Source organism: Eleginops maclovinus, chromosome 15 (assembly GCF_036324505.1).
Source record: "Eleginops maclovinus isolate JMC-PN-2008 ecotype Puerto Natales chromosome 15, JC_Emac_rtc_rv5, whole genome shotgun sequence".
Lineage (NCBI taxonomy): Eukaryota > Metazoa > Chordata > Actinopteri > Perciformes > Eleginopidae > Eleginops > Eleginops maclovinus.
In genome coordinates this window covers 4,322,195-4,347,526 of record NC_086363.1, presented here as the reverse complement: position 1 = coordinate 4,347,526, position 25,332 = coordinate 4,322,195, and the positions used below count along the sequence as shown (strand labels likewise).

The following is a 25,332-nucleotide window of genomic DNA, read 5'->3' as shown; positions in this document are numbered from 1 at the left end:
AGTTTGTAATCTACTAACCTGTATAAAAAGCAGTCAAAACGAGTCTTTACAAGGGTGGCAGTTTATCACATGAAAGTGGATAAACTCTGTAGTTGAACACGGATTGAAAATGAGTATTTACAGTTAACCTTGAAAAGACATGATCAGAGTGAACAGTAAGAGTTTTACTTTAAAAAAAGGGGCCACAAACCCATTACACAAAATGGTGAGAAACACTGTTTTGACAACAGCGATTATTTATTAACATTCTCCTTCTTTATGCCTGGCTCTCATTTCATCACCTCATGTTTCTGCCAGCGTTCCTTTGTGTTCAGCAAACCAGAAGAGGTTAACTCCTGCACAATTCTTCATCTCTATAGTCGCCCTCCCCGTCTTATCGTGCCCTGCAGCTTGGCTGGATCGGGCAATGTTCCTCTTTAGGGGTCCGCACATTGTTTCGTCTAGGCCTGTATTTATTTAGATGTAAATCAGTTTGCAAAAAGTGTTACGTCCTGTCCTTGTGCAGTGGGCGGTGGACTGGGGCTCATTTGTTGGAGGAAGTCAGCCCAATCGAGATTGGAGCTCTGCAGATTGTTTTCAATTATAAGGCTGTTATTGATGTTGGGGGGTGACATCATACGGCCTCACCCTTCAAGGCAGGGTTGGTGAGAAAGAGATCCCACACCCATCTATAACTCCTTGCTCAGCAGAGTGAGGGTACTGGACTCTGATCAAGTTTAATATGAAGCTGTATTGGGCTTTTAAAGAGAAATATGTTTAGAAAATATGCTTATTGATACAGCCAGTTGGCTTAGCTCAGCACAAAGACTGCAAAAGCTACAAAATCGACCACAACACCCGTGAATTAATTAACATGTTATATCTGGTTTGTTCAATCTGTGCAAAACAATACATCTAAACACTGTAGGTTAAGCATAGACTGTATATAAAATATAACACTTCAAGTACTATTTTAGAATACACCCGCTCTGCCTGGGTTTGTGTGGATGAGAGTGTGAATTGCAATTATCACTTTCTCAGTAAAAAAACATTTTAAAGCCAATTGACCGGGTCTGACGATGAATACACACAATAAACAGTTCTATAAACATTGACATAATCCTGAAGCCTTCATCACATAAATCTCAACCATCACTTAAACCTCATGAGCTGCATTGTATGTACAAAGGTACAATACACATGTTCTGTATTTCCATTATTATCATTTAATAGGATAAGAGAGGGATCAATTTAGTTCAATTTAATCCCCAGAAGATTATTAAAAGGAGGGAAACACACTTTGTTAAGACAATGTTTTGGGGTGTTCATTTATTTACTTTTATATGATTTTGGCTTTTGAGGAAAATTGCCAAAATGTGTAAAGTGTTTCATTTATTGACTTTATTTAAAAAGGTATACATTCATTTAACAAGACATCTTAAAAATCGTTATTTTAAAGAATACTTTTATAATATTGAAATGTAAATATTCCTATCAATAGTTAAACTTATTATCTGCACTATTGTTTCAAACAAACCTGGAAACACCATCCCATTATAGAGCAATGAGCTGCCCTCCATCCCTAACATTGCCCCTTTCTCCTCTCATGCCAGCCTCATGGTTCCCTCTCGTGTCCTCTGCCGGCTTCCGTAGACATTCCTCCACTGACAGTTAGTGTGCGGCGGTGACAGACGAGCATCGGTCAGCCTACAATCCAGCTCCAGGTGTAAAATATGGAAGAAATTAACAACATTGACGTCACTCCGTGCACAGAGTCCGACTACCTGAAGCCGTTCAGGGTGCACTATAACCAGGTGAGTTATCCCCGCTGATAATGATAATACAGGCTGCTGGATGCTGTAGGCTAGCCCAACCCCCCATTCATTTTGCAGCTAGCATGCTAGCATAACATGAAGGCTAAACTGACCTCAAACACAGACGTTGAAAGCAATAAATGTTGTGACTTTAACCACAACGACTGAACGACTGTAATAGCTTCCATTTGACATTACGGTGTGTTTCTGTGTTTGACATGGACCGCAGAGAGCTAAGTGACAGGTATGAGCTAGCATGCTAACGGTAGCCTGCTGAGGAGGTTTTTTTAGATTGAGCATCACGTTAGCGCATGCTTTACATTAGTAGAAGGAGGAGATGTTAACATGTTTTTCGTGTAATTGGCAGGTCAGGTGATAAAGGTTAACTCCTGTGTGAATGCAGCCTGTGTGGTGTTAGTGTCAGCAGGTCAGAGGTCTTACACTTAGCTTAATTTCACATAGAAAAATAGTAGAAACTTGCCTGTTTAAATCCTGTTGGAATTTATAGAGTTACAGCTACTCTACATATCTGTTTTACAACCACTGTTGGTCCAGGACATGACAAGAAACCCTGCAGGGATAAATGCATACATACAGCCAGGGACAGCTGCTGGCTTATATTACTGTACAAAACACTATAACATACATGTTTCGTTCTTCCAGGGAGTCCTGGTTCAAGACGGCAATATAAATCAAATCTTCTCCTAAAAACACGGGGCTAATAGCAAAAGAAAATAGGTATACAGGTCATACCAGCAATATCCATCAATGATTATGTATAACAGCAACTTCTTTCCTTCAGGGCAGTTTGTAAAAGACCTTTTAAAGGTATTAAAAGTAGGGTGTATATTTCATGTAATGATATTTTCAGGTTGTTCCGTTCCAAAAAAAGAGAAAGCAGTCTACGAAGCTCTGAGCAAAGCCTGCGGAGACTGCTGTCATTGATAAATTACAGTTTTGTTTGGTCTTTCCCCACTACTATACTGATGAACGTATCATTGGGTACATTTGTTGGAAAGGAATAATGGTCAACTCTACAATATGGTCCCAAATTGATGCGTTTGGTCACATATTCAGCATTATTTGATTGAACTCCAGCCTTAGCCTCTGCATCTGCTTTGTTTGTTAAATTTCTGCACGAAAATCACTTTTGAAACCCAAATACATGTTTCTAGTGAGAAGACCTTCTTATGTTTGTGGCTAAATGAGTTGATTTCTTTAAAGTGGTATTATTTAGATATGCGGATCGGCTCTGATAATATTTCACCTAATGGGTATCCATGATGCAAAAGATCCGCATTAAAAACAGTCTCTTCGTCATTAAAAGCTTCTGAGAGGTTACATTAATGTATCCGTGGTTGGTCGAATGTTCCATTAAGGTAAAGCGAATAAGATTTGGTGATGTGATGAAATCCCTGTATCTGAATCTGTACCGGGAAACATTTTGGTCAGTGCATCCCTACTATTATGTAGTAAGTATGTAAGTTTATTGCAAGTGAAAATATGTAGATGATGATAGTATATTTATAGAAATCAATCAGTGACTGATATCAAGCCTCTCCTCCCTAAAGACCCAGTATTTTGTAGGCCGACGTTGGCACATTTACACAAGCACATATTGGCATTTTATTATCGGGCATGTAGGTGCATGTGTAGTAAGACTCATTACTAATCCATCCATTATATATCCATTTTTAGCTGCCTATCCAGGTCATGGTTGCAAACAGGGCGGGCAGAATGAATCATCTGTGACCAAAAATCTCGTTAACTGTACATTTTTATCGCAAGAGATCAAAAGCTGTCAAATGTGGTAATAGCTGTGTCAGTGGTTTGCAGTAAGTGCTCAATATTTTCAACTGGAAATTGAAAGGCGTGTGATCTGAGACTCTAAATCATAATAACTTTGGTTCATGTATCTGCATTTATAGGTTTAACATTTAGAAAAATATCCTTTTTTTTTTATGAAGCCCTTCTGCTAAAGGAAGAGCGTGATGACTGTGTCTCCTGATGATCTCCAGCAAAGTGAGAAACGCTTCCTCACCCAAACACAGGCTGCCGTCCAGGATGAATTTATTTTTAGGTTTCAAAATATTTGCGCAGTTCGTCTCTTCCTGGGTTATAGACTTGGCTTTTGTTGTGTAAAACAGGGATAGTGACAGACAGTGGTGCTGGATATCTTTAATGGTAATTCATACTTCTAACAAAAACAAACCCTGTATGTGATGTGAATATTTTATGATGACCTCTGCCAAGGAGCTTTTTGGTTTGGTTTGTTTTTCAGAATTCAGATGATATTCATGACACTTGGTGGGTGTAGCATAGGCCAAGGAAGAATCACATTTTGTAGCAGATCCAAATAATATGGAGGAGAACTAGGTGTGCAGTTTCATTACATTTCAAGTCATCAGCACATGCAAGCTAAAGGATATTGCTTCCACTCAGGGCAGAGTCACAGTGCTCCACATCCAGGTTGTATTTTTAAACGTAAAGAAACTGCAACGATCTATCATTTGAAGACTCTCTTTTGTAGTGTTGCTTTCAATTTAATCAGAGAACTCAAGTACCAACGCACTCGTGTTTAGAGGAGTTCAGTCAGGAGTTGTTTTTTTTCCCCATTTGGGGTTTACACCTGTGACAGCAGTGGGGGGGTTAAGCTTGTCAAGAGAATGGCGGAACGGCTAAGACAGCAGATGGACAACAAAAGAGACGACGGTGGACTCCCTCTCCGTCCTGTCCTGCCTTTCATCCTTGTCATCTCTCCTGTGCTGTTTGAAAAAAAAAGAGGGGTGTGTGTGGCGGGGGGGGGGGGGGGGGGTTTGGGTCGTTCAGGGACTCCCCACAAAGGCTTTTCAGTCACACCGAGGGAGCATCTCTTCCCCAGACCTTTTATGTTCATCGGTACATCTGCAGCTAAGCCACTGGTCACCATCCCATTCAAACACACACTCAGACTCGTGCGTGAGAGGCTCTCTTCATCATCAGTGTGTACTGGTGTTTTGTCTCCTCTCCCTCGCCGCTCTACAAAGCAGGTGATTGTCCCTCGTTGACTCTGGGAAACCCCTCTTATCTCCGTCCCCTCGTGCTCAAGTTGAATCGCGGCTTGCTACTTGGAGGAGGATAATTACCTTCCATTTATTCATTATAATGACTTGAATTATTCATCTGGAATTATTTATCTTGTATTGCTTACAACTAGTGGCCCCGGTACCCCTTCAGTGAATATGAGCTCTATTATGGGCTTAAAACACACATTTTCTCACATGAATGAGTTCGTTTTAGGCACAAGCTCGAATAATGGCAGTGAAATGAGTGTGTCTGTAGAGGATTGCAACTCATTTTGATCATTTACTACCATTTTCTGTTCTTATAGAAAAGGTTAAAAGGTGATATGTTTACTACTGATAAACAATTATGACTGAGTGTATTGTCAGTGTGAGCTTTTCGGACATCTGCAGTACCGGTTGGTGGTTGGATGGGTAACTTATGCTTTAGCCTAATCTGTACATGTTAACGCTCACATATTACACAAACAGATCAAGTAGAAGTCTCTCAGCGATGTGAACGACTGAAGAAAGTCCTACACAATCCCAACACAAAAGCTCCCCCTCTTGCTTTGCCTGTGACTCACACAACCTACAATGTGTGCGTGCTGCAAAAATTTGGATTGCAGTTGTGCAAAAATATTCAATTTACAGTTACAATACAAACAACAGAAACAGACATGGACTTGGATCCTAATTACTCCTTTTTTTAGGACTCAATGAGTACGTAATATGTAAAATGTCTCAACTAGTGGCTTTGGTCGTCCTTAAACCTAACTATCTCACACCATCATCAGGTCAACTTTGATTTATGACCAGCAGAATTAGTAACATTTCAATCAGTCACAGCTGGACTTTGTTTAGCCCAAAATAACAAATGTTAGCTTCTAAGACTGAGATTTACTTTGAACCTGCCACACATCAGCGTGTTAGCATGATTAGCATTTAGTTTAAACCCCCACTGTGTGTTAGTGCAGCCTTGCAGAGCAGCTAGGGTAACTTTAGACTCTTAGGGTTGGTCCTTTGCAAATTACTTCAGTCAGTCACTAATTGTCTAAATTGTTGTTGATAAATGAACTGCTTCAGAAACTCTGCCAGCCATAACATCTGAGGAATGAATGCATGCTGGGATTTGATCTCACACGAATGCAACTGCCAGTTTTAGAAGGCAGAGGTTAAAGCAGGGATGTGGTCAGTTCTTCAAAGCGTCAGGTTGCATTGGAGGGAGAGTAACATGCAAACTGACTTGATGTGATTTGAGGTCTACATGCTTTCAGTGGATTTCTCTCGAGGACACAGTCACATGGGTGTGTGTACTTCAGGAGGAGTGTGTCCTTGACACTGTGTTTGGCACTGAAACAACTTATCAGGGTGTTTTCATGCTGCATCGGCAATTTTGTCCTTACTGGTCGATTGGTTTGTGCAGGTGCGGATGCTTTTTGTCATTGTCATTTTTAAACCCTGCTGATCATCAGTTCAGTGTTTGTAATGTGTGTGTGATAGCCCTGCTGCCTTTGTTCAGGCGGGAGAGAAGACAGAGACTGAATCTTTAACCAGAAAAAAACTGGAGAGCACATGTTGAGATTCAAAGAGTGCTATTGTATTGGAGGACGGTAGTTGATGTGTTTTTTCTTTCTGCTGCAGCTGCCAGCTTTAAAGTGTATAGAGGTGTGTGTGTGTGTGTGTGTGTGTGTGTGTGTGTGTGTGTGTGTGTGTGTGTGTGTGTGTGTGTGTGTGTGTGTGTGTGTGTGTGTGTGTGTGTGTGTGTGTGTGTGTGTGTGTGTGTGATGGTTATTAGACTTTAAGCACCTAAAAGACCGTACAATGGCCATTCACACAGGAGTCTGTCATTTCTGATGCCCAAAGCCAGAGGGACCACATTAATTTCAAGGTCCTGTATTCCTGCTTCCCTTCCTCTCTCTGTCTCTCTCTCTCTCTCTCTCTCTCTCTCTCTCTGTCTCTGTCCCCCTATCTCTCTCTCTTTCTCTCTCTCTGTCCCCCTCTCTCTCCCCATGGGCTAATCTCTCTGTCGTAATCCATGTCGGCCATGATTCTCCGTCTCCCCTGGGCCATTCAAGCCGTCCCCGCCCCCCTTCTCTCAGCAAGTGGCCCGAGTAATGAGGGGAACCCCACCATCTGTGAGTGGTGACAGGACACTAGAGAGGGTGTGTGTGTGTGTGGGTGTGTGTGGTATTACCTCGTACAGTGGGTTGTCGATGGATATAAATGAATCTTTTTGGTGTTTGATAAATCTTTCAAACCAATGTCTATAATAAAATATATAAGTGTGAACAAACGAGACTGTAATCAAGGTGGTGTTGTTGGTGTTTTTTCAAAATCAAAACCACATGTCCACAACTGTCTGTCGGGAAACCAACGCTCTGACATGTTTCCCCGTTCCTAGAATTTTGTCTGGATTATTTTCCAGAAGAGATAAACCTTCTTGGAAGAGATGTTTTACATTTTATTATTAGCTTTTCACTCCGTAAGGAAGCGCACTGGTTCCTGTTTCCTCTTCCTGTCCTCTTGTGATCATTTTATCTGATTGCTGCCCTTCCATCCCCATCAAGCTTGTGTGTTTTTTCACTCTTAAAAAATCAAGCTTTTCTGTGTAAAAAGTAAAACCAGAGCCTTTGACACGGAGGAAGTGAAGCTAAGATCAGACGGCTTTCTGTTTCAGTCATTGAGTCAACCACTCACTTTACATGTCATTATATGAAACCATTAATCAGGTTACAGCCAATGCTGGGCAGTGAGGCACTACTTAGGACCGCATTACAGCGATGTGGTTTATTTCAGTTACATTCAGGCCAATAATCCAAGTGACGCTCTGCTGCTTCGACAATACAGGGATCGCTGTGTCGCTCCTTACCTGAAGGAGGGTTGATATTCACCGGTCTCTCTGCGTTCAATTGATCGGCGTTGTGTTAGTGCACGGCGGGAGATTTTTGGGTCGCTGTTTGACTCAAAACAGACAAAATGCTCCTCCTGGTAACTTCTAAGTTATATTACTTATTTACACGTGTTGTCTTCTTAAAGAGTGCTCTTTAGGTTCTCTTTCTCCTGTAGTAGGTCTCAGTACACGTAAATGGTCTGCAAAGGCTAAAATAGCTGTGTTCCCTCCACAGGGAGTTTCTATCCCCCCCTATAAGAAACGCCTCATTTGGACTTCTTCGTTTACTTTGTAACATAATGACATCACTATGTAACCTCCCTTTATTTATAGGCTGGCGCTCCAACACGCATCAGTGATCGTCCGGCTGACTATAGAAAAACAGTGTTCACTTTTTTATGAAATGCACACATCACATCTCTAAGAGGTTGACCAATCACAACAGAGCCGGCCAGCTAACCAATCAGAGCAGACTGGGCTCTGGTTTCAGACAGAGGGTGAAAAGAGGTGCTGCAGCACAGGCAGTATGAGAAAAACAAAGAGCTTTCTGAACATTAAAGCATGGAGAGACACTAAATACAAATATGAACCTGAAACGGAGTAGAATATGTCCTCTCCAATTGGCTGGTAGCCACGGGTAACCTCACATTCAGAAACACCTGCTTTCGCCCAGAGTTGGAGGGTTTTGTTGAAACATGAATTTTACTGAGAGGTGAGGATCCTCGGAGGTCAGTAAATACCTCTGAAGCAAAGACTGTCACCATCACTCATTGTGGTCAGGCAAGACTGAATAAGCTTTTGAGTGTTATGGTAAATGTCAATGGGTTCTTACTTTTGCATATGATTGCCTCTAAGGTTTCAGAACCACAAACCATATATTTATTTTCTCATTCATACATATTTGTGCTGTGTCGATGCATCTTCCACCAGGCAGCTTTTATTAAGTAAACATTAATTAACAGAATTACTTCAAGAATGTAAACAAAAGAAGGGGTGTAATGTCCCAGCATGGTTTGGTTGTTATTGTCTCAAAATGTCTTAGTTATTGTGGCTCCAGTTCAAAAGTACAATACACAACTATACACAGAAAGCTTGCAGCAATATTTTGTATCACACAATGTACCTGTAGAAGGTGAATTGACAGGAAGAATGCTCGTAAATTATTCCAAAAGCACGCTCTACAAAGCCACGGGAAGAGCATCTCTGCCTTAGTCATGACAATTGATTTATCACACGCACGCACGCACACACACACACACACACACACACACCTTTACTAGTTTTGCTTTTATTAAGGAAAGGCAAGAGGGGCTGCAGTTGGCTTGGCCTCAGCTGGGGATGAAGGCATGTAAGACACTCGGGACACTCTGTTGACATGACATATTTTGTGAGAGTAAAATACAGACTCCGGCAGAGCATCTTTCATGACATGACTCCACAGCCAGGACTTTCGATGATGTCAACACATTACTAATGGCTGACGGCGAGATAAAAGATGACTGGTATCAATGATGGATAAGCGTGTGCGTTACTGCAGCACGAGCCCGCAGTGTTGGTTAATGGGCAGTTTACCAAATAATAAGGGTACAGATATGAGGGCTTTTTTTTTGGAGGACTGAGACAACTTAAAATCAGCCACGTCTTACATATTTGTTTGACTTTTGACCTTAACTTTACTAGACTTCTGATCAATAGAACATAAATGTGTCAAAGTACATGCACAGGTAAAGTAGAATTTCCTACGTGGGCTATAAATAATGGCGATAGTTTATAGATTCTGTGCAGCCTGTTTCCCCGGTATTGAAGAGTACATACACAGTAAGCCTTTATCATTGTTCCGGCATAATATCTGTTACAGTAGCTAAAGATGACACCATAGCATTACCATGACTAAATGCACAAAAAACTTTGGCTTCATGCTCTCATTTCACACCACAACGTGATAGCTAATGATGCATGAACAGCATTATGCTAGCTTGGCTTCACATTGAGGCCCTGAGGCCGCGACCTGTTTGGTCAAGCTGCGGCCCTTTGACCGTTACTTCAGAGGAATTGGGGGCCCCAATGTATGATAAAGAGACGTTTGAGAGAGCTTTAGCTCAATGTTATGGAGTGCAGGTTAAGGTGTTGTTGATTTAAAGAGGCCCTGTTATGCTTCGTGGGGTTTTCTCTTGCCTGTAGTGGATTATATAGATTTTAGTGCATGTAAATGGTCTGCAAGAGGGATTTTTCTCCCACACACCCTGAAAGGCCTTGTTTACTTCTGGAACAAAGTGACATCCCTATGTAACACTTGCGCTTCTATCGGCTAGCGCTCCAACACATTGTACATGATAGGCTAAGGGGCGGGACATCTCTAAGCAGTTGACCAATCACAACAGAGCTAGCTAGCTAACCAATCAGAGCAGACTGGGCTCTGGTTTCAGACGGTTGTTTTGTTATTGGTCATGCTGCTTTATATATTTATTTTGTCCCCTTCCTGTGTACATTATCATCCTGTCTTTTCTTTGCCTTTCTTTGTTCAGCTTTATGTTGCTTGTAAAGTATATTTCTGTGTGAGAGCAAACCCATACTCTCTCCAATCAGTCATTTGCAATTGAAAGCATTGTGTGGGAGTTTATTCCCTTTACGATAGAAATCTTAAAGTTGCACAAAGCTGGCCGGAGAACCTCCTTGTGGCACAGTGGCCCAACTTCACTCAACCCCTGTTGCCACAACAGGAGCTTTATTATGTCTTATTCTGTCAGTGCAATTAGTTTGCCATTTCACCTCCTCCCATTTCTTGGGTGGTACTCAAACTGCACCGACACACTCGCACACAAGTCTATGGCAGCTGGAGTACGCCTGTTCTTGTAAAGCTGTCATCCCTGCATCTGAAAGAGCTTGTGGGTGGAGAGGAGGTGTAGCCTAAATTTGAATCATGGCCATATTTCCTCAGGCAAAAAAAATGTAGGCCAACTTTACCGTCTCTATAAAGAATGCAATGTGGAGAGGGGAATACGTTTATGTTTCAGATTGAGACACATCTTCACTGATTTGATGGGAGTAATAAATGGATATGTGAATAAGATGGTACTTGCATTGATGACCTTCGCCTGCAGCATCTAACCCATTCACTGGGACTTGATTTACATCTCCGCCTTGCGAAATAGACTGCCAGAGTTTATTTGATCATTTTTTCTAAACTAAAAACGAGTAGGCGGTCAGTCTTTTGTTCAGACTGGGCCACAGCTGCGGGCTCTTATATATCAGTGTTGACTTCACAGTAGAAGTGAAATGATATGAAGCGGTGAATTACATATTTTCACTTCCCTTTACAGTCTCACACCCTGAGCTGCATACACCATTATAAAAGTAACGTCAAAATGAACTGGACTATCAGGATTGTTACCTCGTTGCCCTAACGCGTACTGAGGCGTGATGAGCCGACTTCCAGAGAATGATTCTGTCACTCCCCACATATTTAACATCCCAGTATGCCAGAGTTTCTTGTACTACACACCTACCTCTACAGGGTTGATTGTAATTGTGCCGTAAATTAGAGTTGCATGTGTCCTGTTGATGCGATAATGTGACCACAGGGCATATGAATACTTGGCTACAACAACCTTTGTCATTTTAATTAAGGTTTAAAAACCACAAGACATGTTTTAGTAGTTTGACACAAGGAATCCCTCCGTGAAGTGTGGACTGTGGATCCTTTTCTGACGGAGGATGCAGAAGCAGTCACTGTTTGACTCCTTAAAATAACCCACAGCATTCAATGGGGTTGGGAAATAAATATCAGGACATTGACGACATATAGAGTCACTTTTCTGAGTTCTTTTGACATCCAGCATTACAAGTCACCTACAACAGAGTCGGACAGGTGGTGGAACACAGAATATACACTCTTTACACACTTTTTGTTTAGTTTCACTCACTTTTCCACCACTTCAAATCGTGTCACTTTAGTTGAGTTAACTCGTGCTGATTATGTTGTCTTTTTCCTTCACAGAATGGCACAAAGAAATCCTGGGACTTCATGAGAACCCATGACAGGTAAACACACGGTTTATTCTCTGACGTATGATTGAAGTAGTCCCTCACTTTTTCTTTCAGAATGGGTTAACAAATACAATAAGCTTTTACCAAATATGTAGGAAATATGGATTTAGAAGAGGTCTAAGGCTAAGCAACTTAAACTCCAAAGAAGATCTTCCAGTGACACTGCTTTGAAACATCAGACGTATTTGAAATCTGACGAGCGTGTCACTATGAATCAGCTCAAACTTCAAGGGATCAGAAAACAGTTGTTTGCAGAGTCCAGGGATATTTCTGCAATCTTAACCCGTACTATCTCTAAATCTTCTCTCAATTGTTACCTTTATTACTCGCAGGATATATTTACAATTCAACTGTCTAAAGAAGGGGTGTCTCCCTAAAAAAGCGGATGACGTAACATGAAGTATTTTTAATTTCTGGTGCACTTTGATTGTGTATATGCACAGACAAAATAAATGTAAACGTGTCCTTTTACCCGTAGCTATTATAATCACCTATCACTCGAGCATCCCTTTAAGAGGCCAAATACTGGGATTTTCCACAGACCTTGTTTTTCGGGAGCTGGCGCCCTGTTATTTTACTTGGCGTAGCTGTAAAGGTCTCTGCCTTCACAGGGGGCACTGTAAGAGAAATATCACACATTTGTGTTAAAACCCCAGTTCCTACTCCCCACTCTGCCCAGGGTACCATAATGCCCTGAGGTAGGTCTCAGGTCATTTAAGCCGCTCTTTCCTCTTCTACTGACCCCTAAGAGAGGTCCCTGTGAAAAATTGTCCCACTGAGACCAAAGCAGTAAACCTCCAACCCTGTGCTTCCTAAAGATGAAAGCCCATGGGGACGTCCAGCTTTCCCCCAGGTGGAAATTCTGTCGAAACGTTTTCCCGCCTTTTTAAATTTTATTGTGAGGATCCAGGGTTGTTTTGCATTGTTGTGTAAGTGTGCATAACATCTCAGCAGGACACTTCTTGACACATTTGAGCAGAGCTGGCAAGAAATGCGAAAGACAGATTTGTGGGTAACCTTCTGTAAAATATCCAATTTAGGGAATCTCCAAAGGAGGGGAGTTCTTGTTGCTGAAACGCTTCAATTGATCATTTATTTTGTAGGTTTTGAAACAGATTCCCTACTTTTGATGCCTGCTCTTTGGCCACTGGACGGCACACACTGGACAGGGTTAGATGAGGGTTTCTACACTTTATTATTCCTCAAAGATGATAGTCTCTCAGTGGGCATTCAGATGGTGGCAGCTATTTTAGACCATACATCCATTTCCCTAAACGTATCTGGTTTTGGGTCCACTGACCACATTAAAACCATGTTTAAAAACAAAGGTTAAAAGCTTCACCTCCAGACCTCCCCATTTCACCATGACCCTTCTAGCTTAACCACAGACGCCACACCGATCCACCAATCGATCACATCTTACACTCACCTTGAGACACCTTAAACCCAAGTAAACAGGAAATGGGTAAATCCATTGCTTTCCATCATGTGTCCCATGGAATGCAACTGGGAGTTCCTGACCTTCAATCCCCCAGTGTGCACTGGATGTCACCGCGTGATGAAGCCAACAGAACTGCATCATTGGCAAAAAGCATAAGACTTGTTCCGACCTGGCGTTAACGTGCATCTTCTGTGATGCGATCACAAGATGACGGCTGTAAACATGTCAGTTCACACCTGGCATTAGATTCTGTGCACAGATGTTTCTTGAGTGACCGCTAATGATCAGATCTTACATCATTTCTGTTTGCACGTACAAAAGACACAAATAAAAAACTGTTTTTTATTAGTTGGTTGTGTATGTTTACATTTGTGTTGCTACTCGCATAAGTCATTTGGTATAACATCAGTTGACATGACTAAAGGAGAGGCGGGTCTTTCCATGTGTGCCGATTGTTGTACTTTTTTAACCCGATGAGAAATGGTCTTAAGCCGTCTCCAAAACCTTTACAAACACATGGAGGCTGGGTGGGCTCCCATCGCTTTGCGTTTCTGACACCTATGTGTTTATGGGAGTGTTTGTTTCTTGTTTATCACTTAAATTCACATTTACCAGAGCACACATGTTAAGAGACCCTGGGCATGATAATAAGCACATGTTGAACTCTTGTTGCAGTCGTGTCTTTTTTCCCTTCCATCCCCTTACTCTTTGACTTTGAAGCATTGTATTATGTCTGAGAATTTTTTGTATCCCCAGCCAGCTAATACCAAATATCCATTATTTAGCATGTAACGCAGGTCTTCCTTGTACAACGAGGACCTGATATAAGTGTCTTGATGCCATAAGCACAGCCACCTCAGTCCTACTCCTCGTATGTCTGCTATAAACCAGTTTTCCCGCGGTACAGCCAGAAGCGCCGCAGAGAAAAGCCTAACGGTGCATGAAAAGTCCTGAGCGTCTGTTTAGCTGGCTTCTCGGTTTAACCATTAGAGGATTTTTCTTCAGCGGGAAGCTGTAGAGCAGCTTTAATGGTGTGGAACAGCGCTACAAGACCAAGGCCTGCCTCAGGGGACAGCTTCCCTGCCTCAGGCCTGCGTGTTCCACTTTTAGCCCAAACACTCCACTTCATATCATCTATACCTGTGCTCTGCAGTGGTGAAGCGGCGAGACTGTTTTACAGCTGTAGACGAGTAGCGCTACTTTGACTTCTATTTTATCAGTTATAATATCATTGTGCTCACCTAGCTCCTTGAACTCGCACACATTGTTAAATATAGGTCCAACCAACGACTGTCCAGATAGCTGGCTAACAAACCCCCAGGTGTTTGATGTATCTGGACGAGGTTGAAAGGGGAAGTTATGACCCAAACAGTCTTAAACTTTATCCTAGTTTACAAACTGTCTTCCAGTTTTCTGTGCTGTGAGGGATAATCTGTGTTTTACCTTCAAGTGGAATTTGCCTATCAGTTTATGACCTATATGGCTCTATGACCAGTTGTGTTTTCTCTGGCATCTATTACCGAAAGCATGTCCTACAGCTACAGCTAGCAAAGGTGGCCCGAATCAGGTTTTCTTCCCTTTTGTAATTCACAATACATCCCAATCCATCACTAAGGCTTTAAGTCTAATTCAGCCGTATGGACTCATGGGCCTCTCAGCCTTCAACTGCTCAACGCCCAGGTCAGCTGACGTTCTTACATACTGTATTGTTGATAATGGACTTTAAATATATCTGTATTGCAAACGGATATTAAATCATATATCAGCCCGGGCGCTGCAGCTAGAAATGAGTCGTAACAGCAACGTCCTGGTTCCCGCTCACCCTGGGAAACACAGGGCAGGGCTTCCTGCCGCCTCAGACACATCCGCTTTCCCAACACCGACCCCAGCCTCAAGTCTCCACTGGGAGCGACAGTCCCGCTCACACACACTGCAGTGAACCCCTGTGTGTATACAATTCACTGGGTGCCAGTGGTGAAGCATATCACACTGACCTTCCTTCTTATTTTATCTGCACTTCCTGCTCGTTGAGTTGTTGCGTGGAAATCTGGAAGGGTCCTCTCAATTTAGAACAATGTTTATTTATCAAAAGTTTTGGATTATAGTTTAATTTTTGTTACTTAATCATTGACAGGTTTCAAATTTGATTAAATGTTTTCTATCAGATAAAGGTAACAAAAGCCAAAGAGCTTTAGCTTAAGGGCAACTCCACATCTTACTGGACATGCCTCACAGACAGAGGTTGTCAAGGTACGTTTGTCAGGATAAAATAGCTACTATTACTAGACAGAGCCTTCTCCGTTGCTGCCCCTACCCTCTGGAATTCCCTCCCCAACCACATCCGTGACTGCAATGACCTCACACTTTTCAAATCACTACTCAAAACACACCTGTTCCACTCTGCCTATAATTCTTAACCACCACTTTTCCTAATTCTGTTTTTGTTCTGTCTGACTGTTGTATTATGCTGTTCTATTTACAATTTATCTACTTCTCTGCGTTTTCTTGTGTTTCTGTGTTTTTAAATGTATTTTAATTACTTATTTTTCATCTGTAAAGTGTCTTTGAGTGATTGAAAAGCGCTTACAAATAAAATGTATTATTATTATTATTATTACTATTGTTGAGCGTCACTCTGAAATAGTTTAGTGGTATATTTTGATACCGGATGTAGATTAATAACAACCGCCATGGTGTTTTGAAATGTGTCTCATACCGCTGCAGTTGTATATTCATCGTGCCTTTAATTGAGGTTATATTTTAACCACATTTTAAACCCAAATGATCTGCCCATGAGGGTTTGGACGGTCGTCATTCAGCCCAAAACCTAGGCCACTGAGGACAAAGTGTGCACCAGCCAACTTGTATGTGGACCAATTTCATAACATGGCGGGGTATACTGCCCAATAGAAAGATAATGAAGGCAGGACATGGTCATCAGATTGGATGGGAGCTCAGTCCTAAGAATGTCCCTTCATCTTAGTATTTAAATTCCTTATAAATGTTTGACTTAAAGGTGGCTTTCCCTCTCTGTTTCCCCAGGGCGATTAACCCTATTTTGATTAAGAAAAACAAGATTCTGTTTCAGATCCACCATTTCTCTATGTTCTCTGGACACTTTTCTTTAAACCTGTAATCCATGTAAAACACTCCCTGCTTTTTTGATAGCTTGTGGGGTCAAAAAGCTGATCCAGCCACTGATCCACAAGTTCTCCTATAAGCTGGTGAAGATCACCCCATCGGTCGTAAATAATGCATGCAAAGGGATTAACTATGAGAGAAATATGTCTGCTGTTATCTTAAACTTGCCCTTTCTCTTTCTCTCCCCTTCAGTGTATCAGTGCTGATCTTCAACACCAGCTCACACTGTTTTGTCCTCGTCAAGCAGTTCCGTCCAGGTGAGACTTCCACCGCACAAATCTGGAGACCAACTGAACTCAGAAATGTTCATTTTCTCCTTGTCACACAGCTCCATCTATATTGTTGTATATCCTGTGGGCACTTTCACTAAAAAAGCAGTCCACTACAATCCCTGTTTATTCTACTGGATCCCAGTAACAATGCAGACTCAGAAATAGACCACGAGAGACCGTGTTACAAAGCAGCCTAACCTCCTTTGTTAGAAGTCGCCAGGGACTGCTCCACATAGCACTGTGCTAAATACAAGGAAGTCTGGGCATTGATTTTGTTCTTTCTTTTCCTCTCTCATTTCTGTTGGGGTAAAAAAAAAGCGGTCCTTTATCTGAAAGAAATCAGAGTTTGGCTTCAGCTTAAAATAACAGTTATTTCTTTTAACAGCGAGTGTACAATATCAGGCTTCGTTCGCTTATTGGTAACAGACAATACATGTTTAGGCTTCGCTATAAAACCATTATATTTCACTGATTTGATATCTGGATTATTAAATCTGAGTATTGTGCTGGATGGGCATTTATTTCCCTATTGATATTACATTTAAGAAACATTGTAAAATGTACAATATTACCTGCAATGGGAAGCTTTCATTACCATGCATCCTGTTGGACATTAAATAACAGTAGTTACAACAATTAATGTTATTAATTCATCCTATTGTACAACAAGACCAATAGTCCAAATCCACCAAAAGAGTTAATTTACAACGATAAATTAAGCAAAGATCTGGCAATTGTATTTGTGGAGCTGGTAGTAATTCAATATGAGTCAAATACCTATAACTGTACCTGTGTTTCCAAAAATAGATAAAACTGATAAGTTCTGCATCCTTTATTACGCAAAGATGTCCTTAAACATGTTTTTGATAACGTCTGTGTGGCAAAATTGAGGAAATGCACAAAAGAATGTATGCAACACTCTTACTATGGAAGAATCACAGGAATAATGACCTTTTCTGTCCTCCCAAAAGCTGTATACATGTGTGAGTGGGAAAGGAACAAGACACAGCCGCCTCAGTCAGCTGAAAAACCTGAAGAGGGCGCCTCCGAAGCCGCCGCCCCGGCCGCTGAACCTCAGGAGGGCCAGTCGGCTGCGGAGGGGGAGAGCTCTTCCCAGTGGCCCCCGGCTACAGCGGGGGTCACCTACGAGCTCTGCGCCGGGCTGGTGGACAAACCCAACCTGTCCCTGGAGGAGATCGCCCGGCAGGAGGTGCTGGAGGAGTGCGGCTACGATGTGCCTGTCGCTAAACTGAAGAGGATCACATCTTACAGGTTAGGATTTGTACATTGTACGTGATAGGCTAAGGGGCGGGACATCTCTAAGTTGTTGACCGATCACAACAGAGCCGGCCAGCTGACCACTCAGAGCAGACTGGGCTCTGGTTTCAGACTGAGGGTGAAAAGAGGTGCTGCAGCACAGACAGTATGAGAAAAATAAAAAGTTTTTTGAACATTAAAGTAAGTAAACGTCACAGGAGAGACACAAATACAAATATGAACCTGACAATGAGAACACTAGACATTCATCATCTTTCTGTTTTCGTCAGTCCCGCTGGATTTCTTGTCCCTTAACAATTATTCTCCTGTTGTCCTATTTTCTATCATTTTAATGAATCATTTCTGAACATCCTTGAGCTATGTTCACTCAGAAATAACTCACATTTGCAGCTCCGTTTTTTGAGTTGAATTAACATTGTAGAACTTAATTCAAAGAAGCATTAAAAGCTTCTAAAAAATACGAGAGATATTCCACTCAAAACTCGAACCCTGTAGGCTTTAAAATATGTATGAATAATGTATAATATATATATATATATAATATACATTTCAAAACGATCATTCATCTCTATTACTGTATTATGAGCTCACTATATCTTCACACAGAAGTTCCAGGTGATGAAGAGCCCCTCACTAAACAGCCGCAGCTGGACAGCTTTACCTGACGGCTGCCATCGCTGTGCTTTTGATTTGACTCCAACACCTCCTCTGGCTGTGTTGGTGTCGTCTATGACTGTTGTTATGTGTGGGCTGCTTCCATTAACTAGATAGGTATCGTCTTAACCCTCAGGACCCCTATGAGGGTGTTTGTGACAGAAGCGCCTGGTGTGGTGAATTTCTGCGCTGATAGTAGGCAGCCAAGCTACAAAAATAAATACTGTAGTACTTAATCCAAGCTGACCGACTCAGCGTTACAGCTTTTATATGTAGTAAGAGACTTCAAAATAGAAATCCCACAAACTGGAGAAGGTATTATAAACAAATGTGGGTGTTAGGTAGAAAGGTAGGAGATCGAACAAACACACTATGAAGTTGGATTAGGGGAAGTGAAGGATTCAGGGTTTTATGAGCTTGACCCATAATAGGGACTCATGTTGCCACTTCAAGTATGGCACAGCTCTACTCGCCTACAATAGCTTTCTTATGGTTTTCGTAAGCAAAAGTTACCTGGAATTGTTTTTGAACAACCTGTCAGGATTCCAAGCAAGCCGAGCTAAACTAGAAGATGAAGGTAAACACTGCAGACCACTGATGAGTGAAACCCTGCACAAACCAGCAGTTTTTAAATAAACCAAGCTGCAAGTTTTTTTAAAGAAATGACAGCCTGCAAGACTGCGCCTTACAATTGACAGGTGCAGGCGTTCCTCTTTTCGGTTGTCAATGAAAGTATTTACAGCAGTTTTAGGCAGTGTTTGCTCCAGTGATCAGCTGAGAAGCAGTCCTATACTAAAGTGTTAAAGGAAACAGAGAAAAAGTACGCAATCCAGAGAAAATGGAAGCAGAACCTGGCAGTGGAAACACATATTTCTGTCTCTGCTGCACCCATTTTGACCATTCTCTTTAATATTAGTCACTTGTCTCCTACTTTAAGGAAGTGCCATCTTGAAACTCTCATGCATTTGTTAAGAAAGGATAAAAACATGATTCGTAGGAAAGGGTCTTCATCATTGGAACTTAGGTTTGGTTGTTGTATTGAAATATTCAAACAATATCCACCCCTGTGCAAAAACCTGGGGAATTATTGCAATCATACATAGATACTCACTTATTTCTTCCCTAATCCCCCCCACAGGTCAGGCGTAGGTGTGACGGGCGCCAAGCAGACCATGTTTTATGCCGAGGTGTCCGACGACAACTGTGTGAGCGCAGGTGGAGGTGAGCCACGCGAGGGAGAGCTTATCGAGGTGGTCAAAGTCCCGCTGCACGAGGCCATGACGTTTGCCTACGACGAGCGTATACCTAAAACCATGGGCATCATTTTTAGTTTCATGTGGTTCCATAATAACATGTCTCCCAAGTACAAGATCTCCACCAATGTGTAACTAGTATTAAGCAACCTTCTTTATACCGTTTATTCCAAATTAAATTACAACACTGGCCCAGCACATCCACTCTTCCCCTTATCGCTCTTCATCCTGTATGGCCTTTTTGCTTATTGGTACATGATGAAAGGTGGGCCCCTTGTCTTGTTGCCAACAGGTTTCTTTACGTTTCTGTCCTGTTTACCTTTATGTTGTCTTTAATATTTTTCCTAAAAACAAATTTGCCATAGCTGGTTGTCACTGGCACATTTATTTTTTGTTCTTTATGGATTTTTGTTTTATCATTTCATTTACTGTGCCATGTGTTTATAAATGGCTGCATATCACTGATTTCATTTGCCTGCCCTTGATTAAAGGAATACTCTACTGCTCTTAGTGTAAGCTCGTGAATGTTCCCTGCATTTAGAAAAACAATAAGTCAAACTCCAACTTGTATCCAGCATTCCTACAACACCCAGCAGTCATTGCAAACTGAGGCTCATCAACCACCCGATTAGCTAACGTTTTAGCATGCTAATATGTGCATTGGAGTTGATGCAAACACTTGCCTCGACAAAGTGTGCCGGAGGTGTTTCGCCTCTAATATGTCAACACGCGTCATATGAACAATGGCTACTTAACTTGAAGTATTAATAGCATCGATATAAGGTAAAAACAAAACAGTGGAGTATTCCTTTAATCCGTGATCCAGTAATGCAAAAACTATGCTAGTCAATGGTGGGGCCTTGTAACCATTGAGGTGTTTCGGTGCGTTTTAACCACCACTTGTTCAAGCATGCCTCAATTAATTACTCTTATTCACAGCCTTTAAGCAATACTTAGAAAGTTCCCCGGGCTAAACAATCACTTAGTGGCACTAAAGTCAACCTCCATAACGTCAAACCAGTGGGCAGCATACAGTATTAGCCGTCTCTTTTTCTTGTCACAGAAAAAGCATACAGCGACCTAGCCCTGCACTGATCTTCAGTATCATTGTTCTAAAGCACAATGCTACAATGTTTTTGTTTAGTTCAAGAACACTGATGCATATTTTTTTTAACCATAAAGACACACTGGACATACAGTAGGGAAGACACTGTATTAAAGCAAAGCAATTCCTAGAGAGTTCCATTTTATTCCCAACATAACTACGTACATTTCAGACATTCATGTAGATGTAGGAGCATATTTAAAAGGACTTAAACCACCTGGAAATCTGCCTTTGGTCATAATTCATCTAAGAGGTCTTAATTAGTGGATGCTCATTATCTCACAAACCTACTGTCAATCTCAACAGCAGTTTTTCCAAAATCTCAGGTCCAGTATAGTCAAACATTTGGTCATGTTTAGGGTGGATCTTTGGATGTGATGATGACCAGCATGTTATTATATTTCAGAGCCACTTGCAGCCTAAAAGGCAACAAAGCTCTTACGTATTTTTCTTCATTCAAAAAGGGCTGGTACTTCATTAATAACATGTAGAAAAGGAAAAATTCCCCCACCTTGTAGGTTTCTGAAATATATGCAAATACACATTTCTTTTTAGAAAATGATCACTTACTTAAACAGATACACATCTCATTATTTATACATTAGTATAGTTAGATAGTCAATTACCAAGTCTTCTTGGTTTACCAGTAGGTGAATTTTACTAGAGTTACCTGACTCACATGGGGGTTTGTTGTTAGAGTTATAAGTTATAAGAGTAATAAGACCTTGAACATACTGGAAGGAAAACCAGGATTAAAATGTGTTTTATTCAACAAAAACAATATCAAGTCTCCATAAAGCCACATATTGTTGATGTATGGTGTTTATTATTATGGGCTTTTGAGCCTGAAATACAGCTGACAATCAAATGCAAACATTTTTCTACTTTTACCCATAAATCTCATTTTTTGGGGCAATTGTTTCATCGATTTGCTAGGTGTTCTCTCTACTGAAATAGATTTAAGGCATAATAGTCACGATTATTTGTTGCTCCTTTATCTCTCAATGCATTGGTTTTATCAGCAAACGTCAAGAAAGTTTAAATCACAGTCAAATATCTAAATTTCCACTCAAGCTGTGTTGGAATATATGCAGAACCCTTAAGCCATATTTACATCCCCCTAATTCATTTAGCTTCTTTGTCTTTCTGTCCATTGGAGAGCCTTCCTGGATGTAGGACTGTGCAGTTTGCTGCTTGGGTGATTTTCTTTGGGAAAGGAAAGATGATTCTCGTTTGCTAAATGAATTTATAGTCCCTCAAAGGAGGCTCCAAATAAATCAGATTCCCTTTGTGTTGTCCTCTTACAAACTATTTAAATAAGTTGTAGTTTGCACTTTTGGCAAAGCTATGAAATGACTCCTGGACAACTTGTTTATCTGTGTAGTAAATAAATAGCTATTATACATTTCATTATGTATCAGGAAAGACATTTATTTGGCACCTTATCCTCATGAAACCACTCCCCCTTCTTATTTCCTCTACATCCATGTGATTCTTTCTTTAGTCTTAAGTTGAATACGTTCTGAGTGTATCTTAATGGAGAAATTCACTTAAAGATTCCCAATGGTGCTCACAATTTTCTGTCTTTTTGTTTTTTCTTGTAGTACGAGTCCAACCCATGAAAAATAATAACATTGTCACTTTTTGTCTTGAAATGACCCACATTTTAAATGGGTTTGCCATAATCATTCCAGCATAAACATCACTCTGTATTTAATGAAATAAAATCTCAGTTTGCTGAAGTGAGGCCGATGGCTTCTGATTTGGCTAACTGTAAAAATGTGACAAACAAAGCCATTTTAACTCTTAAGGCCAGTCTGTAACTTTATGTGCCTGTCAAATGTGGAGACTTCTCTTACGGCTGGAAATGTTTTTGTTTTGAGGAAAGTCATGGCAAAAACACAAAGGCTTGTCTTTGTCTTTTCTGTAGGCATGTTACTTATGGCAGCCTCAGCCAGCAAGCCAACACCGGTACAAATTCCTCCACACCTTTCCTCCAGCTTTACTCGGAAAAGTTGAGAGAGTTAAGTGAACATCACCAAGGAAATCTACAAAAGTAAATAGCAGCATGCAGCGTGGCGGTGCTTCACGTTCAGCTGATTCGGCCTGCTACTATATATAGGCAGATAAATCTACAATGGAAATCTTAATTTATATAAGGCCTGTATTATATTTTTGTCCTGCTTGTGCAGTGAAAACTCACAAGTTGTTATCAGACCTGCAGTCTATTTTATACTCAACCATTTTTTATTAGTTTTATAAGCTATTTAGATGTGACAGGCTATGTTTTTATAAAGTCATTAGGTTTCAAAAGTTGTGTGTTTTTCTGCGTATAATGTTAACATTCTAGTTTAAAGCCAAACTTCACTCTCATAGTGTTGACTTTATTATAATGGGATCCATGAGAAGGTTGGTAACACACAAGATTTTAGAAAAATATGCGTATTTGAGTACCATAAAAAGCGCTATATAAATGTGATTTATTATTATTATTATTATTATTAGATTTACTATTAGAGCCCGGAGAGTGGTGTCAAACTTTTAATCGAACAGTAATCATGAAGTTAGTCATCTGCTGACTCACGTAGATTAGCATAACGGCTGGAACCAGCTAGCTTAGCTCCATCATATCTTTAGCTCAATAAATAACAAAACAAGTGCTGTTTCCAGAAGTGAATAGATACTTCAGACAAGTACAAACACTAGTTTTTCTGTTTTCCACCAACAGACAAAACAGCAAAACGAACCAATAACATAACAACCTTTGAAGAGCTAAATAGTTAGCTTTAGCTGTTAGCTTTGGCTAACCGTTCCCCTGTTGGAGGTTTGTGTGCTAAGCTAAGCTTAGCACACAAACCGCCTTTGCTATACAGCCTTTGCTGTAGCTTTATATGTACTTATACAGCAAGGAAAGTGGTATCAATCTTCTCATCTAACTCTTTGCAAAACAGCAAATAAGTGTGTTTTGAAATCATTATTTATATTCTCCAACCATGACAAGCGTAACCCTCACCTCTACGGCAAAAGTAAAAGCACTTTTGACAGACCAGAGTGAGGTTGCAGACTGTGCCACTGGTAAGCCATACGCTTCTTCTATTGAATGAAAAATAATCTAATATATATGAGGTAAGTTAATGGTTGTATAATTCATTCTTGCCTATGCTGGATATTATCCATTAGCCCAGCATGGGACATTTCTACCTCCATCACTCAGGCACATACTGAAAATATTTGGTGTCCGTTTGCTTGCTTCTTACGGCGCTGACATATCAAATTCTCAGCAACATGTCAGAAATGTCAACACTCAGCTTGTTCTCTGTGACAGAAAACCTAAATCATCGGTATCAGATTTTTTATAGATGTACCCCCATGGCTATGCTGTAGTTGCTTCTTCAACTGTGATCGTTTGTTTTCTTTGTTTTGTGTACTGTTAGACAATTTCTTACTGTGTTTTTAATGATCATGTGCTGAGCACTAGTCAATCATGAACATGCTTTTAAAGGTGCTATGTGTAGTATTCTCTTATTACTGTTAAATGATTAACTTGGACGATCGGTGTTGCAGTTTAAACAATGACCTCTGGTGATTAACTCAATATTCCTTTGTTTGTTTGAATTTTTTGGGAAGTTTTAGCTTCTTTTCTTGGCGGAATGGTAGCTAAATATCCAGAAGCAACAGGGTAAAAACAATCAGATTTGCTGCCCTTAAGGTGTTATAATTGACTATAAAGTGTAGCACATGTTATTCTGTTAGGTAGTGTGATATTCAGCGGAAATCCTACACATAATACCTTTAAGTGAAGGAAATATTTTAGATTTTTCTCATGGTAAAGACATAAAGAAATTTGTCCAATTGTGATTTTATTTTTGATTTTTGATGTCTTTCACTGAATTTGTGTTTTTGAAGAAAATATTTTCAGAAAAAAAAGTACAAACATTGAAGTTATACAAATGTATCATGTATTTTATGCTTTATTAAGAGTGTATACTCATTGTGGGCAGTGTTTTCAGTACATTTTGTTAATTTATTACCTAAATGTTGAAATATTAAAAACTTTTAAACATGACACTTGGTACAAACATACAGTATATATTTAAATATGATACTTTGCATGTGCACTAACTGTTGGATTAATCTGCATTAAGTTAAATAAAAGGGGTTTGATGCCCAAAATGTTCATTATTTTGTGCCAAAATTATTTACAATTACTACACAATGAGGTTAGAGGTATAATAGTCAATTGTTGCAGAATAAACAAGATGTCTGCTCTTATTGTGGTCACTTAATTGGTCTTAAAATTGATTTTTTTAATTGTAAATAACTATATTTGGCTCTTAAGTCTTGGAAATATCCCTTCATTAATAAAGGAGTATTCAAATGTGGCAACACTTTACTTTAAATCCCTCTTTAGCAT

At 40.5% G+C, this 25,332-nt stretch overlaps 1 protein-coding gene across 1 annotated transcript; it reads left to right on the top strand.

The window, feature by feature from the left end:
* Positions 1–1,567: 1,567 nt before the first annotated feature.
* On the top strand, positions 1,568–25,100 carry nudt14 (nudix (nucleoside diphosphate linked moiety X)-type motif 14). Its single transcript, XM_063902726.1, has 5 exons — positions 1,568–1,793; positions 11,725–11,768; positions 16,549–16,613; positions 17,600–17,900; positions 19,699–25,100. Exons 1-5 carry the CDS (start codon positions 1,713–1,715, stop codon positions 19,946–19,948), a joined length of 741 nt encoding a protein of 246 aa, XP_063758796.1. The 5' UTR covers positions 1,568–1,712; the 3' UTR covers positions 19,949–25,100.
* Positions 25,101–25,332: the final 232 nt, after the last annotated feature.

Coding starts and splice junctions, on each gene's coding strand:
- nudt14 (XM_063902726.1), top strand. CDS start 1,713: ATGGAAGAAATTAACAACATTGACGTCACTCCGTGCACAGAGTCCGAC. Junction 1,794..11,724: donor TCAGGGTGCACTATAACCAG/GTGAGTTATCCC, acceptor TTTCCTTCACAG/AATGGCACAAAGAAATCCTG. Junction 16,614..17,599: donor CGTCAAGCAGTTCCGTCCAG/GTGAGACTTCCA, acceptor TCCTCCCAAAAG/CTGTATACATGTGTGAGTGG.